Raw genomic sequence first — 14,539 nt, forward strand, 5'->3', positions numbered from 1 at the left:
GCCCTTACTTTCTCTCCCTTTCTGTCCTTAAATACCCATGGATGCAGCGGAACTCGCCCGTTGGACACGGTTTGCAGCCAAAGGCGGCATTGGAAAATGTACAGCACGTATAGATTGTATTGCAGAGGAAACTGGTGACCTGATGTTTCTTCAAGTACGGCTTTCCCACTTCCATATCATGTATTTGTGCTCTGCGTACTCATTTAAGCTCACCAGGACGATGAGATTACAGTCCTGATGCAACTGACTGAAGAATCGCTATTTCTCGTATGTTTTTGTCTTCGTCTTCTGGCCAGCGCCAGTGCTTCCAACTATCTCTTTTCATAGGGCTATTGTGAAGGTGTTGTCGGCCGTTTCCACGGCAATCATGTCGTTTTCCACTCAAAGCTGAAGAAGCCAATCATCGCCAAGCGTTCTTCGTCTTCTGTTCCTCGTCGCGAATCGCCCTCAGCAGCACGATCTGAGTCTTCTAGTCCACATCCTGTGTCATTCTCATCGTCACCTCGTGAATGGGCAGCCTTGTCGCAGCGCTCGTCTTCACAGCGTTCTCCCGCCTCACAGCTGTCACCCTCTTCTGCCCCGCTAATAGATTCTTATTTCATGTCGCAGAATTCATCTCCGTCTGCATCATACCTCGAAACTTCTTCATCGGCTGCACGTGATTCTGCGACTCTATCACATTCTCCAGTGCCCGTCATGCCTCTCAACATTGAACAAAAGCGGGTCAAAGGTGCTCGGGCGAGTCCTACAGTGGAGCAGATTATAGAGCCTGTACACTCTCAGGTAAAACCCCCGCCTGAAGATAACGAGCATCCAGATACTGTCTCAGCTCCAGTCTCGAATGCGCACCCAGGCCCGAGCTCTAGTTCCAGCGCTCATAATGGCTCGAGCTCGCACGCTTTACCCCCGTTAATAAGTTTTTCGTCCCCCTCAACTTCCAGCACGGCCGACTCCGCTCCGTACACTCCACCCGATTCGCGTACGTTCCAGAACGAGAAGCAGGAGAGTGTTACTTCATCCGTGAAGTACACACAAGATCCCTTCCGTTCCCATGATATTTCGTACACTGATACATCATACACCGATCCGAGTACCCGTATATCCTTTGGGTTATCTGACGCACAGACAGGTATTGGGTTGTCGCTTTTGGGAAACTTGGGCGATTCTGGAGACGTGTATAAGCAAAATTACGGGCTAGGTGACGATGAAGAGGACGAAGAAGAGGCCACGTTGGGTTATGCAGATGAGCATGATGATGATACGGATGAACGCCAGGATATGAAAGACCCGGAGTCTCAAGACAGAATGGAAGTGAATTCCGGAGTGGGTAGCACAGAACAACCCGCGACTAGAGAATGGGAAGGCTCCGCTCTACCTTCGCCATATGACAGGGCAACTACAACCAATCAACCATCTTCGTCTTCACCGAAGGATGAGCAACTTCATGAAAATGAAACTATACTCCCGTCTCCTTATGACTACGGGTTGCAGGGCCACAACCTGCCATCAACCTATGACTCATCTTCTCAAGGCGCTCGGTCTTCGCCTGAAAAGCAAACTACAGATGAGACTCGTTTGCCATCGCCCTACGACCACACTCCAGCTTCCGTTTCCGATCATCTTCCATCTCCGTACGATGCTCCAGTTCATTCACAGGTCCCTGTCTCGAACCCTCTGCCATCTCCTTACGACATCTCATCTCACCATCAAGTCGACTTTCCATTCCCCCGACCAAATGACTTACCGTCTCATGATCTTCCTTCGCCACACGAGCAGCCTTCCTCCTCTCTACATGATCCTCCTGAACAACCAACATTACCAAAAACCACTTCGGAGTCTACACATAAAGATGCAATTATGGAGAGTCATCCAGGCGATGAGGACGACCTTGAGGGGGAAGAAGAAGATTGGAATATATATGATGACTATCGTTATTCCCGTTTCTCCATGGCTTCTCCTGGGGCACGATATTCAAGGTATTCCAGGTTCTCTATGGTTCCAGGTGCAGGAACGCGTAATTCGCAAAGCTCAGGGTCTCTGCTGGCTGGTAAAGGGAAAGACCAGATACCACCGATGCCAATCTCCCCTACTGCGCGAGAAACTGAGGCGTCATCGCCAGCTCCACGAACTACTCCATCAACGGGAGCACTGAATTCGATGCCAGCATCAGGTCCTCCCACTCAACATGCTTATGCACGTGCTGCATCCTCTGCGTCCACTCACTCACTCTATTCCGCGATATCAGAGACGCAGACAATTGAGTCGCAAACACAGTCCGTCTACTCTCACTCTTCCTTGCTCTCCATGCAGTTCCCTGGCGTGCCTGGTTCAGAGAGGCCCCCTCACCTAACGCCTTCTGGCAGCAGCCACGACGTCGGTCAAGCTATGGACGTTCTCTCGATCGATGCAGCACTAGCACCGGCGACGAGTAGCCCACCTTTGAGTTCAACGAGCTCAGTTCCGAATGGTCAAGATCGTCCTGCCACCCTGACCATCGCCTCACCTCTCCTCCACACGACTTTTGGTTCGCCGCTTTCGTCGCCTGTTGGAGATTCAATAAGGGGATCCGGGATTAGTTCTGGGGTGAGTAGCTCAATGAGGAGTTCTGGGATGAGTTCTTCGCGAGCATCGGGATCTACGGGTGTAAACTCCACGAGGGTGTCGACTGCTTCGCATGGGACTGGCGCTGCAGTGTCAAGTATGAATACTAGTGGCAAGGGTAATGGTATGAGTGCTGGTGCAGGTATCGCGTCGGCACTACGTATGAGGCTCGAGAATGAGCGTGAGCGCGATGGGACAATCCAAATGGGGATCGAGCACCCGAGAGGGCCAGAAAAGGGAAGAGGAACGGAGGATACGCTGATGCGACCTATTGTCGTGGAAGATGATGAGGATAATAATGTTGGACTTGACCATCAGGAAGAGGATCAAGATGAAGATACTCCGCGAATACTAACTGATTCTCCTATGCCGTTGGATGAAGATGAGAGTGTTTCAATGGTTGAAGGTCCATCGCTCGCTTCTGCGTCAGTGTACTCAGGTGAGACGGCGGAGACACTCAGTTCTGATGTAACCTCGACGCCAGCCTTACAAGCTCAGTCTGGTGGAAGCGTTCCAGATGCACTTCGTCCGCGCCAAGCGTCTGGTCTTTCTTCGTGGCAGCCTTCGCCGTCAATTTTGCGTTCTGCGTCCCAGTCTCCGTCTGTCCCTCTCCCTCAATCACCTTCGTTTCCAAGTCCTCTGTCTAGAGCTCCAACGCAAGCTCACCCTCAGTCTCGAACTTCCCTGTTTCTTCCTCACCCTAATGCGCCCAAAGCTCCGCCGCTCATGCAAGGACAGGGACCTATGTACGCTCGTGCTGAGGCCGGTCCATATGCCTCCAGTTTGGGACATGTGGGTGCGAAGATCCCTCCTGGCTCCAGATTTATTCATGGAACTCCACCGCCTGGGCCCAATGTTCATCGTAATCAGAGTATGCAAGCAGGTGCAGGTACGACACCATATTCTGTCCACATTTTGCGTCAGATTATCGGGTGGCTGCGTGCGCAAGGACAAGCGCAGGGACGCATGGGTCTGATGACGTTATATGCACGGTGTGAGCCAGACCTTGCAAGTGCAATAGGGCCTGTTCCAATAGTTTTCTCGGTGGAACCGATCCCAGGTGGGGGTGTAGGGATGGGTGGTGGCGCAAGTGTTAATGGGGCCATGGGAATAGGAATGGGTGGGAGTGGGAGCAGTGGAGTTGGTAGTAATAAGGGGTTGGAAGGCATCAGCCCCGCCAATGGAGGTGCTATGAGAACGGATGCAGAAAACACTCCGCCATTACGGATCCGGCGGGCAATGACTACTGCTGGAACGAGCGACAGTGCCCAAACCTTTGAAGTTCCAAGTGATGAACTGAAGAGGGATGATGGATCGAATAAGGGAAAGTATGGAAGTATGATAACGGGTATGCATGAGGTATCGGTACCTGGTGGGAATGGTACATTGACGTCAAGTAATATGGGTATGTCGGGTAACAACGGCAGTAATGGTGCTCTCCAGCGTACAGGCTTTGTTCCTCAGGCAGGTGCCGCACGACCTCGTTCACGGTCGTTTTCGGGGTTCAATACTACCGCAGCGCAGGAAGCTGAACGCAGGTGAGCAGCCGTGTTGTCCTTAGACTTTAGCTATTTTTCAATAAGAATATATGTACGTTCAGCCGTGAAGACCCGCAACAGATATCCAGAACAGTGTCTGCTTCAGCTGTTACGTCTTCTGGTTTGAGTAGCGTCGTTGCTCCCCTCCGCATCTCGAGTAAACCTTCTCCCCTATCACTGGTACGCAACAACGACACAGCACCGACAAGACCTTCTCCAAGATCACCCACCAGCCCACTTTCACAAGTATCCCCTATCACAGATGTGACACAGTTTGCTTCCTTCTCATCCCCACCAGTTAGTGGAGGGCAAGCAGACGCCAGACGAGGTACCCCCATTAGTCCTCCTCCTGTATCTCCTCATGTCCCGACTATGGGTGATAGAGACATATCACCCCCCATGCCGCTTTCCCCCATGCCTCCTGGTCCCCGTGCACCAACCGCATCTGTGAGGAGTTCATCGGTGTCGTCCAACCACCGAAGTATAATTTCGCCCCAGCCATGGGTATCCCAACGCTCCGGCTCACTTGATGGGGAATCATCTCAAAGCGAGACGAGATCACTCATGACTTCCCCTCCGCCTATAGAACCATCTGCACGTTCATCGCCCCTTACACACGAGCTGTCGCTCCGCACCAAGATGAGTCTTCCAATGCTACGGGGAAAGAAAAGCACAAGACTTGGGCGAGCAGATGAAACGGCAAGCGTAACGTCATCGAATGGGCGGACTGAGGAACATGAGACTGTTCAAGTTCAGGACATGGATTTCGAATTGATAAAGCCGACATTGCCACTCTCTGGTAGGACGAGTCAGGACTCGGTTATGATTGGGCGTGACATGCTTTCGGACCATAAGCCAGATTCCTCGAGTCCATTTGGTGACACATCTTCGATATTGTCAGGTGCAATGCCTCCTAGATCCCCTCTGGCCCCAGTGGATCCGTCTATTCCGGATGTAAAGCCTTCGAGATCAACTGATGCCCATTCTTCTATGGATGCTCATCGGCACCGAGAATTGAAGTGGATGGCTCTCCTGCCTACAACACCTCCCGCACAGGCGAGGAAGAGTAAGAAAGTCAGACGGCTGCTAATAGAGGGTGTCCCTTCTTCTGTGCGCTACCTTGTTTGGTGTCATCTAACCGATAGCAAAGCACGCGCTCTACCCAATGTTTATTCTCAGCTTGGGAAACGAGGGCGGGTCCCAGTATTCAATGAGATTGAGCGCGATGCACAAAGGCTTTTCCCAGATCAGGCACAGTTGCACAACGCCAAAGGCCCTTTAGTGTCACTTTTGCAGGCGTACCTAAGCATGGTACCGGACATCCAATATAGTTCAGGTACGGTGTCTCATTTGGTTTGATTTTCAGTATTATTGATAGACCGCTATTGGCAGGGTTAACCTCAATCGCGGGTCACTTGCTTCTTCTAGCACCCGAAGAAGATGCTTTTTGGATTTTTGTCTCCATGATGGACACTCATTTGCGCTCCTACTTCTCTGCCAACCCCATTCAAATGGAGGTTGACTCGGCGCTCTTCAGTAAAGCTTTAGAAAGTACTGATGCAGCCGTTGGCAAGAAACTATTCGTCACCTTGGGTATCTCTCCAAGTAGCATCTGTCGTCCTTGGTAAGAACATTGCACTTGCAAAGAACAAAACAATTCTGAAAAGATCTGCTAGGTTTTCTACATTATTTGTTGGCACTCTTCCTGTCGACTACCTTCATAGGGTGTGGGATATGTTCCTGTATGATGGTAAGCAGCTTTCTTTTCACTACCTATCTGGAAAACTTTATAATAGTCATACAGGCGTGACATTCCTTTTCCGAGTAGCAATGGTATTGATTCAATGCTGCCGTCATCTCCTCCTCCAGTCCACTAGCGAAGCTTCTGCCCTAGAACACCTCTCGCGCCCACCATTAGCATGTCTACCTTCAAACGCTGATGCATTTCTAGCCCTCACAATGTCAATGAAGTTGAAAGATGATGATGTCCGTAAGCAGCGTATAAAAATGGAAGCGCAGGTGAAACGGCATACCCAGACTCGGGCGTCATCAGCGAGTGGCTCCGGTGTGCAGACAACGTCCATATCGCTACCAAAAAACTAATTCATACTTCCCCGTTCTGAACTTAATCATCTCCTATTCATTCGATCCTTGTAGTTATATACCCGACCCTATGTTCCTATGATATGGCATGTTTTTATTTTGTCTTTTCCAGCTTTCCTAGTGTTAATCATGTCACTCGTGGACTGACCGGCTCACATATATACCATACCATAGTCAAGTGTCGACATATTGTCCTATAGCGCTTTCTTGCATGCATTCTCCTTTCACTTTGCATATACCACTAGTTGTATGTAATATACGATAATCGTTTAGAAGAAATCAATACATGGGTAAACGTACATCCATTTTATACAAGTTTTTTAATAAGTTCCCTGTACTTTATTTGCCGTGTCCTTCCAATCTATTTCCTGTGTGAGGACTGATTTCAGAATCAATTCTGGAGAATATATAGGGTGTCCATCACGGACGAGTGGTCTCCATATCGAAGCATCTTCTGGGCAAGAAATCACATATCGACCTTCTTTTGCCTTCAAAATACGTGACGTAGGGGCCTGCGTTGAAATCTGTGACGTTGTCATTAACCTCGCAAGTGTATGTGGACAGTCTGTTAAGACGTACCTGGCCACCAGCGGCGGCTACAATGTTCTTTAATAGTTTATGATCGATAGGTACTTTTGCCGTCATGTAGAAAGTCATTTGCGCAAACAGGCCACATCCATGGTCTTTGGACCGACGAAGGGCATCAGTCAGATTGAAACCCCATTTCTTCTCTGCTTCAGGATCACTTAGAATATATTTATCTTCGGCTGGATAGATGTTAGTAACAATTTGAGCTAGAGGAAAGTAACTCACGAAGAAGCTGATTTGCAGCCGCAGAAGCTGTAGCCCACTTTTCATTCAAGACATATGGGGAAACGGCCATCGCACAAAGAAACTTCTCTGTGCGTACTATGTTTTTCGTGAGTAGGTGTGTACACTCGTTTGGTCTGGTCGTCGTTTTTACACCAAGTTTTCCTAGCCGCTAGGAGAGAATATATCAGTTGGTGCACAGATCACACAACACGTTTGAAAACTTGCCTTGATCACGTCGTCCGATAAGCTGATTTGAGTAGTCATCATTTTAATCACTTTGGCCTCAGATCCCCGACTGTCGTGTACTGTGTCAATAACGGGATAAACAAAGGGGATGTGGGAAACGCTACCTCTTCCCCTGGTTTTCTATGCCGGCACCCTTCGGGTTGGGTGGTTTGGTTGATACTGTCGCCTTCTTCTTACTCGTTATCTGCTCGTCCTCACCGCTACTTTCGTCTTCAGATTCAACGGCTACCCTCGTCTGTTTCGCTGACTTGGGTGGCTTGGCAACTTGGATCACCTCTTCATCTCCCCCTTTTCGTTGTTTCCTCTGTGTTTCATTAGTCTCCACACGTTGCCTCTTATTGTTTTGCACTTCTTCTTCGCCCTCAGAACTCTGGTCCAAATCAGCAGCGTCAGAGGCTCTCTTCTTTCTTTTCTCTCCAGCAGCCCTATCCTTGTCTTTCGATTTGGCATGTTTTCGCTCTCGCTCGAAGTTTACAACGTCTGGCATGATTTCGTTACGTAATCTTGTAGAAGCCTTTGAAGCAGCAGAACGTTTAGACAGCGATCGAGCCAGCGTTGAAGGCGTCTCATGAATCCCTCCTCCATGACGAGGCGTTTCGGTAACTCCATGCTCCGGTATTTCCTCACAAGGCCGCTTGGATGGACGACCGCGTTTGGGTGACAGGCCCACCGCTGCCTCGTCTGCTTCGACGCGCAACGAGTCCGTCCGTCCCAAATTACTATTTTTCTTAGCAGAGTTCGAAACAGAAGGATAGTCCTTGGGGAGTGAGGGCACCAATACAGAAACTGTCCTTTTCGGTGTTTGTAGCTTCTGAGGTGAACCGGTCGGCTTTTTTGCGTTGTCACGAGCCTTTCCTTTGAGGGGCGACGAGGCTAGACGTTCGGCATCGTGGTCGGACTCTTCATCTTCTGTTTGTGTTTGTTCAGGCTGCCGTATGGTTGTTTGTGTGAGCTTATGAACTATAGGACGCAAATCCTGACCGCTTGACTCATCATTGTCAGCGTTCCGTTCCGAGGGTTTAGCCTTGGAGGAGGGACCAGGCTCGTCAGTCGACTCGATATGTTCTGCATCTAACATGTTCCCCGAATTCCGCATCTGTCCAGCTCGTCTAATCAACTTGCGCCGTGGCTTCTTGGCGGAAACTCCGTCCTCTTCCTCCCGTGGTTCATCTGCACCATCGCCGGCCGCAGCAGGTATTTTCTTCTTAGCAGAGGAAACCCGTGGTTTGCGTGATCGTGGCTTAGGTGAAGGAGGCCTTGCTTCGTCTTCATTATCATCAATATCCATTGCGTCCTCTTTCCTCTTTTTGCCCTTCTTTGAACTTTTGGTCACCTCTCGAGTCGGCTCGGACCTCATCACAACATCACCATCATCATCTGGCAAAGCTACAACTTCTTCCACTTCCCTAGCATCCTTTGCACTCGTCTCTGTTTCACCCAGATGCTCATGTGCCGGTGGTTTGGATAAACCATTTCCTTTCTCCAATGAGGTCGACTTCGGGACAGCATATTTCGCAGCAGCTTCCGCCTCTAAATCTTCTTCAATGTCAATATCCATATCTTCCAGAATCACCTTTCCAACACCCTTCTCCCCTAGTATCTGGGCAAAATCGACGCCGTGGGGGAAAACGATGTATTTTTCGAGTCCAACAGTGAGGTTTTTCCATTGCACAAAACAATCTTCGAGCCATGTGTGATTGACTACAGGGATCGACCAACTACGAGCTTTGGTTGTCTTGTTTCCAGATATGCTGGCGTTATAAGTTTCAGTTTCGCTGATTCTCGCAAGAGAGAAGGGATATAGGCTCACTATGCAGCTATGACAATAGTATTGCTTGTAGACATGCTAGGGGTAAACTTGGCCCCCATTGCTGATATCAACCTTTTCAGATAGTCTCGGGAGTCGCCTGTATAGTTTGTGATAGTGATTTCCTACGGAAGCTGAGTTGGGCATGAGCACTCTAACTAACCAAACTTACGTGTGAAGCAAATCCTTCAATGAGTCTCTTGGGTATGGGGTAATGTAAAAGTTGATCGGTAGGCCTTGACATAGTACCACTGGATTCCACATGGAAAAGCCAACTTAGGGTTCCTATGGTCTTCCCTGCTCTAGCAGCCTGTTAACGGGCTCGTTACCGAGTACACTGCATGATGAAGAAAAGAAAGATTCACCCTGAAGTACGGAACACCACTTCGGTACCTCGTGATGAGAATGTCCGTCTCGTCAACCTTGCGAAATTCTTCTTCTATGTCTCCATCACCACCCTGCGCCTCAAATTCTACGACCACACCATTGGCTCGTCGAATTCCAGCTTCCACAGCTTCGCGTCTGCCGCCTGATAACTCTAGACTCGGGCTCAGCAGAATCCGTCTTTTTTGCCATACGTCGCGAGAAGGTGATACTGATGAAGCGTCCTTCCCTGGTGTCATTAACGCAGATTTGTATAACGACCTCTTTTCAGAGCTGATCTTTTTCAGTTTCTTAGCAGCGTCGGAATCGCTCAGTACAAGTTCAGACGACGGTTTCAGAATTCTTGGGTCGGGCCACTCGTATTCTGCTGTTGGCAAAGTACCGAAACCTAGTCTGACAGCATCATCGAACCAATGGGGTAAAAGGACTATCATCTTTGTCTGGTCCTTGAAATGCATAGCAGTATTGTACTTGTCGCTTTCCGGAGAGAGGGCAAAAAGGTGAGTCACATCCCGCGTGAGGCCACCCCGCCATTGGCCGCCTAGCGCGGTTATACCTGCGGAAAGAACCTCGAGGTCTGTGGCTGGAAGCTATGCCATAAGGGTAAGGTAAGTGAAATCCGTTTGAATATTAGAAGCAGCTACGAACATCGGTAGCACAAGCCACTATTCCAGAAAATATCATGGCGGGATCAGCGGAATAGTATTGCTCTCTGTACCAATTAACTGTGAGATCCTTGCATATGTTTGTAGAGGCGAATAGAAACACGAACGGCTGAGATTTACCCATAATGATGGATCGGTCAACCCATTTGTCCTGCATAACGTGAATGAGATATGTAGGTATAAGAGAGGGTCCATACGCACTGAGATAACAAAAACGCCATCTGCGATATCTTGCCAGCCCTCAAATTGGCTCGAATTTGTTATGACATGAGTTGCGCGGTCTAAGGAGACAAGCCTCGCGCCATTGATATCGAGAACACTAGATAATTCATTGCGACGGTCAGATGGAAGAGACAAAGGGAGGTGATATTTGATGTTATCGAACACTGGCATATTAGTATAACCAGTGACAAGGGAGTAAAGATGACTCTGCAGGCTGCAGATGGGAGTAAAAGGAAAACGCGGAAGGGACTCTGACCGCACTTTACCACGAGACGCGCTTATGCGTGATTAGCACGTGACTTGCCACAGTGGGCGAATAATCGCTCACAGCATCTCTGAACCATCTTGTAACTGGACTTTACGAATAAATTGGTTTTCACCGTACCCCACCAAACAATGCCCCTGCGTTTCGTCGACTTCCCTTCTGACCCCAATTCATTGAAATCGGTGCCAGGAGACTACTTAGTTATCTATTCATCTCTAACAGATGGAAAACTATGGTGCCCAGTACGTTCTGATGGATCAGAACGAAACCGTTGATATAATATCTGTGCAGGACTGCGTTGCTGTTGATGACACTGTACAGAGTGTTTTCGGAAACAATGATGGCCCTTCTGCACTAATCGTATACGTTGGTCAAAAGGCAGAGTAAGTAGTTACTGCGACGGTACTGATCGTCGAAAAGTTCAAGTTGCAAATATGCAGCTGGAAAACACCTTCCAATCAATTTCGCGGAGAGCCTTGGAAGATCCAGTCTGTTCCTACCATAATCAGACTACGAGATGTACGTCCTCTTCTTTACGTTTGCTTTTTGTCGATGTCTTGACTCATCTTCGTTTCAAAAGGATGCACGGCTTGTCGATATGGACATAATACATCGCCTACATGGGTTTGTGGAGGATGGATTTAATCTTACAGGGAACTAGACACGTATCCTGGCAGAAATTAGCATTGACTTCGATCTGTTGCTATCATAGCAAATGAAAGTGCGTAAGCCACTAAACTTCATACTTCCCTAATTCATGGATATGATCAACTAATCAACTTTTGATCAGTATATGTGACTATCATGAGCTATTGCCAGGTACATCGACGCGGACAGTTTTGCACAGCAGTTTTGTGGACCTGATCCGTCCCTGTTGTGTCAATGTGTCATTAGTAGTATCTTGGTCAAAACACGTCATCATTGCAACCAATTGCATATCAGTACTAGATAGCGCACTGAATGAATGTGTAGAGGTGGGTAAACTGACATCAATGCTGGCAGCGAACGCAGTCAAAATGTAACTGTGCGATGATGGAAATTTGAACTGACTCGATGCAGTGCCCGAGCTGCGAGTGAATTGATTGCTATCGATTGGTGAACAGCAGGTATAAGGAACTGACTCGTCACCTATCCTATCATAGTCATACCCTCGGTACCGAGCTGACAAGAGGTACTGCGTGATTTTTTACTAGACTTGAACGTTCTTGAACGCCTGATAGGTATTCATTGGTTATATGCCAGTGGGTATAGCTACATGTACCGATGAGTGATCAAAGCGGATTGCTCAGACTAACCAGTTGCTGGCAATGATCTCAGTCACTGAGTCAGTTCGCCAGGGCTGTTGCAACATCGACTGATATGAAGTTTGAAGCTGAACAATAGCTGAGCAGTCATCGAGAACAGTATCAGCTGACATCAACCACTGGCAATCAGGTCAGTCATGGTGTCCAGTGACTCCCATCAGTCCAAATTAGACAGTCTCCGGATCCGAGGCGTTTAAACAGTGTTTTCATCAGCGCTGCGTCACGATGACAGATATGGAAGAGTACCACAGCTGGCATAGCATACTTTGTAGAATCTGTAAATTGAAGAATGCAATTTGCCAATAAGTTACGGTAATGGACACTCTAAGGAATTGAACATAAGGAAATGCCATTAGGTCGGCTGAAGGAACCTAGGGAAATGCGGTGTTGTTTAGGACAAGTTTAGGATCCGGACCACTGGCAAAGTGAGAAAGCGGTCGCGCGTAGAGATTTTCAGGACCAAACTTGAGTATCAAACGCAGAAATATCAGATCTGGTCGCTTTAAGGCGTTTCATATTCATGACACAAGTGGTGCATTGCAGTGGACAGCCAGCGGAAGAAAGAAAAGGCGCGTTTAATGCTCTACTTGCTGTCGATGCGGTCTGACTCGGATGTGCTGGGAATACCTGTATGACGAGCGTCTGAACATTCGCTTAGGCGCAGGAGGAGTTCATCCTCCGAGTCTTCGTTTCACTTTCGCACATCCTTGTCAGCGAGCATCTGCGATGGCAAAATGGTACCCGACGACGTTGCAATTGACTCACGCTGACAAATGGTTATCTGTACTGCAGTGTAAGTGATCGAGGAATCTTTCCATTGTGTCTATCGCTTAGCCTCCAGTCACAGATCGGTGTCCGTTCAGGCTTGCTCCGTTTGCTGTATACTTTGACGATGCGGAAACGCATCTCCTGAGAGCTGCGCTTGCAGCAACTCGAGTCACATCCTCTACAGCATGGCAACCGACTTTCTTCCCGTCCATCTCAATACTGCTCAGTCTTGGTATATATAATGCTAACACGAGGAGCCATGGATGTCCTCATTCAATCTATATCCTCTCATCTACTTGCTTAGTTATCTCCAATGCCTGGTCTCAACTTCAACTCTCAGTCCATTCGAGTTGTCCAGCACAATTCTGCCGGTGACTTCTTATCAGTCGCATACCCCACTCTTCGCCGCCACGAGCGTTCTTCCAATATCATTCTCGCACATGCTTTGAAGAGAATCAGCACTGAGGCTGCTTTGACTGGATGCCAGTTCATCACTGACTCTGAAGTCTACCCCAATTCGCCATCTACTTCACAAAACTACGATGACTCATTCTGGCTCACTGTCTGGTCTACATCCGCTACCGGGTCCGCTCCTACGCTAGACCTCATTTTGTCTTGCACTACCAATACTCTCGGCGACTACCCAGTCTTCTTATGGACACCTTACACTTCCTCTTCAAAGTCTGCTACTTGGCTTGTTCCCCGCATAACGGCTCTCATCCATCATCTTCTAACCCGCGTTCACCCCGAACGTGTCTTTTCGGTCTTTGGTTTGACTTCATTAGTCAAGACCTTTGCAAAACACTGGTCAGATATCACAGGCTTTGTCGTAGAGCCAGAACCTTTCTACGCTGCTTATTTCACGTTTTGCACTCCCGATACATTCCAAGAGTCTGCATATCAACTCTCGAAAGGGCATGTTCTCCGTCGAGCAACGCTCGCGGACGTTGACTCCGTTGCTCAGCTCTGCAAGGAATTCGCCGATGACTCAGTAAGTCTAGTCTACTTTGATCAGCAATCTGGATGAATCGATCTGACTTTGACTCCTCATTTAGATATACTTCCCTCTGACCATCGATCGGGCCAAAGTAGAAGCGTGCGAGATGATATCAAAAGGACAGATCTGGGTATACGAGGCATCAAATGACATAGCTGCCATCTGTGCTGTTACTCGTAGCTCCGTCGATGTCTCTGCAATCACCAAGGTATACACCACCCCTAAGTGGCGGAGACGGGGATTCGCGGAACATCTTGTCCGTTATGTGACGCGCAGGTACGTGTTCATTCTTTCGTGGTAATAATAGGATCCTTATCCGAATCCTTGATCAGACTTTTCGATTGTGGGAAAGAGAGCGTTGTGTTGTATGTGGGTCACGCCAATAGCGCACAGCGCGTCTACGATCGAGTCGGTTTCGTAGGACTTTGTGGTAAATCCAAGCCCGAAGGAGTTGAGGACTCACTCGAACTTGGTTTTGTTGGATCAAAACGGGGGCACTGGTGAACGGCATCATTCAAATTCATGAACTGGACTTGGACTACAGCAAAGCTGTGCATAAACACATCCAAAGGACTCATCTAGTTTTCAATACTTTAATCATTCCAGACTTATTTATCATATTTACAACACTTGGAATAATGTTTCTTGCATCATATTAGTATACTAGTCTCCAATTGCAGACCTAATGTATATATGATAGTCGATATTAGACACTGAAAAATTGTAATCTGCTGCAATTTCATCGCCCTTACTTACCTTCCCTGCATGCCATTTTCATCGAGTGTTACCAAGTTCTTATTTGTGTCCTAACAGCAAAGCGCCGCAC

General features: G+C 48.4%; 5 protein-coding genes across 5 annotated transcripts; 4 read left to right on the forward strand and 1 right to left on the reverse strand.

Moving 5' to 3' along the window:
* Positions 1-4,061: 4,061 nt before the first annotated feature.
* On the reverse strand, positions 4,062-4,291 carry SERLADRAFT_471171 (uncharacterized protein; the record flags this gene model as incomplete). Its single annotated transcript, XM_007319947.1, has 2 exons — positions 4,062-4,169; positions 4,196-4,291. The coding sequence occupies 2 exons, from the start codon at positions 4,289-4,291 to the stop codon at positions 4,062-4,064; spliced, it is 204 nt and encodes a 67-aa protein (XP_007320009.1).
* Positions 4,292-4,979: 688 nt separating this feature from the next.
* Positions 4,980-5,465, forward strand: SERLADRAFT_393376 (uncharacterized protein; the record flags this gene model as incomplete). The annotated part of the gene is made up of 1 exon (XM_007319948.1): positions 4,980-5,465. A coding segment is annotated over one exon (224 nt), but the record flags the coding sequence as incomplete, so codon positions are not given.
* SERLADRAFT_393378 (uncharacterized protein) lies at positions 5,448-6,242 on the forward strand (the record flags this gene model as incomplete). The annotated part of the gene is made up of 4 exons (XM_007319949.1): positions 5,448-5,475; positions 5,532-5,763; positions 5,816-5,889; positions 5,944-6,242. The coding sequence occupies 4 exons, from the start codon at positions 5,448-5,450 to the stop codon at positions 6,240-6,242; spliced, it is 633 nt and encodes a 210-aa protein (XP_007320011.1).
* Positions 6,243-10,716: 4,474 nt separating this feature from the next.
* SERLADRAFT_471177 (uncharacterized protein) lies at positions 10,717-11,589 on the forward strand (the record flags this gene model as incomplete). Its single annotated transcript, XM_007319950.1, has 5 exons — positions 10,717-10,886; positions 10,936-11,027; positions 11,085-11,163; positions 11,225-11,365; positions 11,435-11,589. 4 exons carry the CDS (start codon positions 10,776-10,778, stop codon positions 11,303-11,305), a joined length of 363 nt encoding a protein of 120 aa, XP_007320012.1.
* A 954-nt stretch (positions 11,590-12,543) lies between these two features.
* On the forward strand, positions 12,544-14,475 carry SERLADRAFT_356808 (uncharacterized protein; the record flags this gene model as incomplete). Its single annotated transcript, XM_007319951.1, has 4 exons — positions 12,544-12,741; positions 12,796-13,707; positions 13,772-13,989; positions 14,046-14,475. The coding sequence occupies 3 exons, from the start codon at positions 13,030-13,032 to the stop codon at positions 14,215-14,217; spliced, it is 1,068 nt and encodes a 355-aa protein (XP_007320013.1).
* Positions 14,476-14,539: the final 64 nt, after the last annotated feature.

This window comes from Serpula lacrymans, assembly GCF_000218685.1.
Source record: "Serpula lacrymans var. lacrymans S7.9 unplaced genomic scaffold SERLAscaffold_9, whole genome shotgun sequence".
Classification (NCBI taxonomy): Eukaryota; Fungi; Basidiomycota; class Agaricomycetes; order Boletales; family Serpulaceae; genus Serpula; species Serpula lacrymans.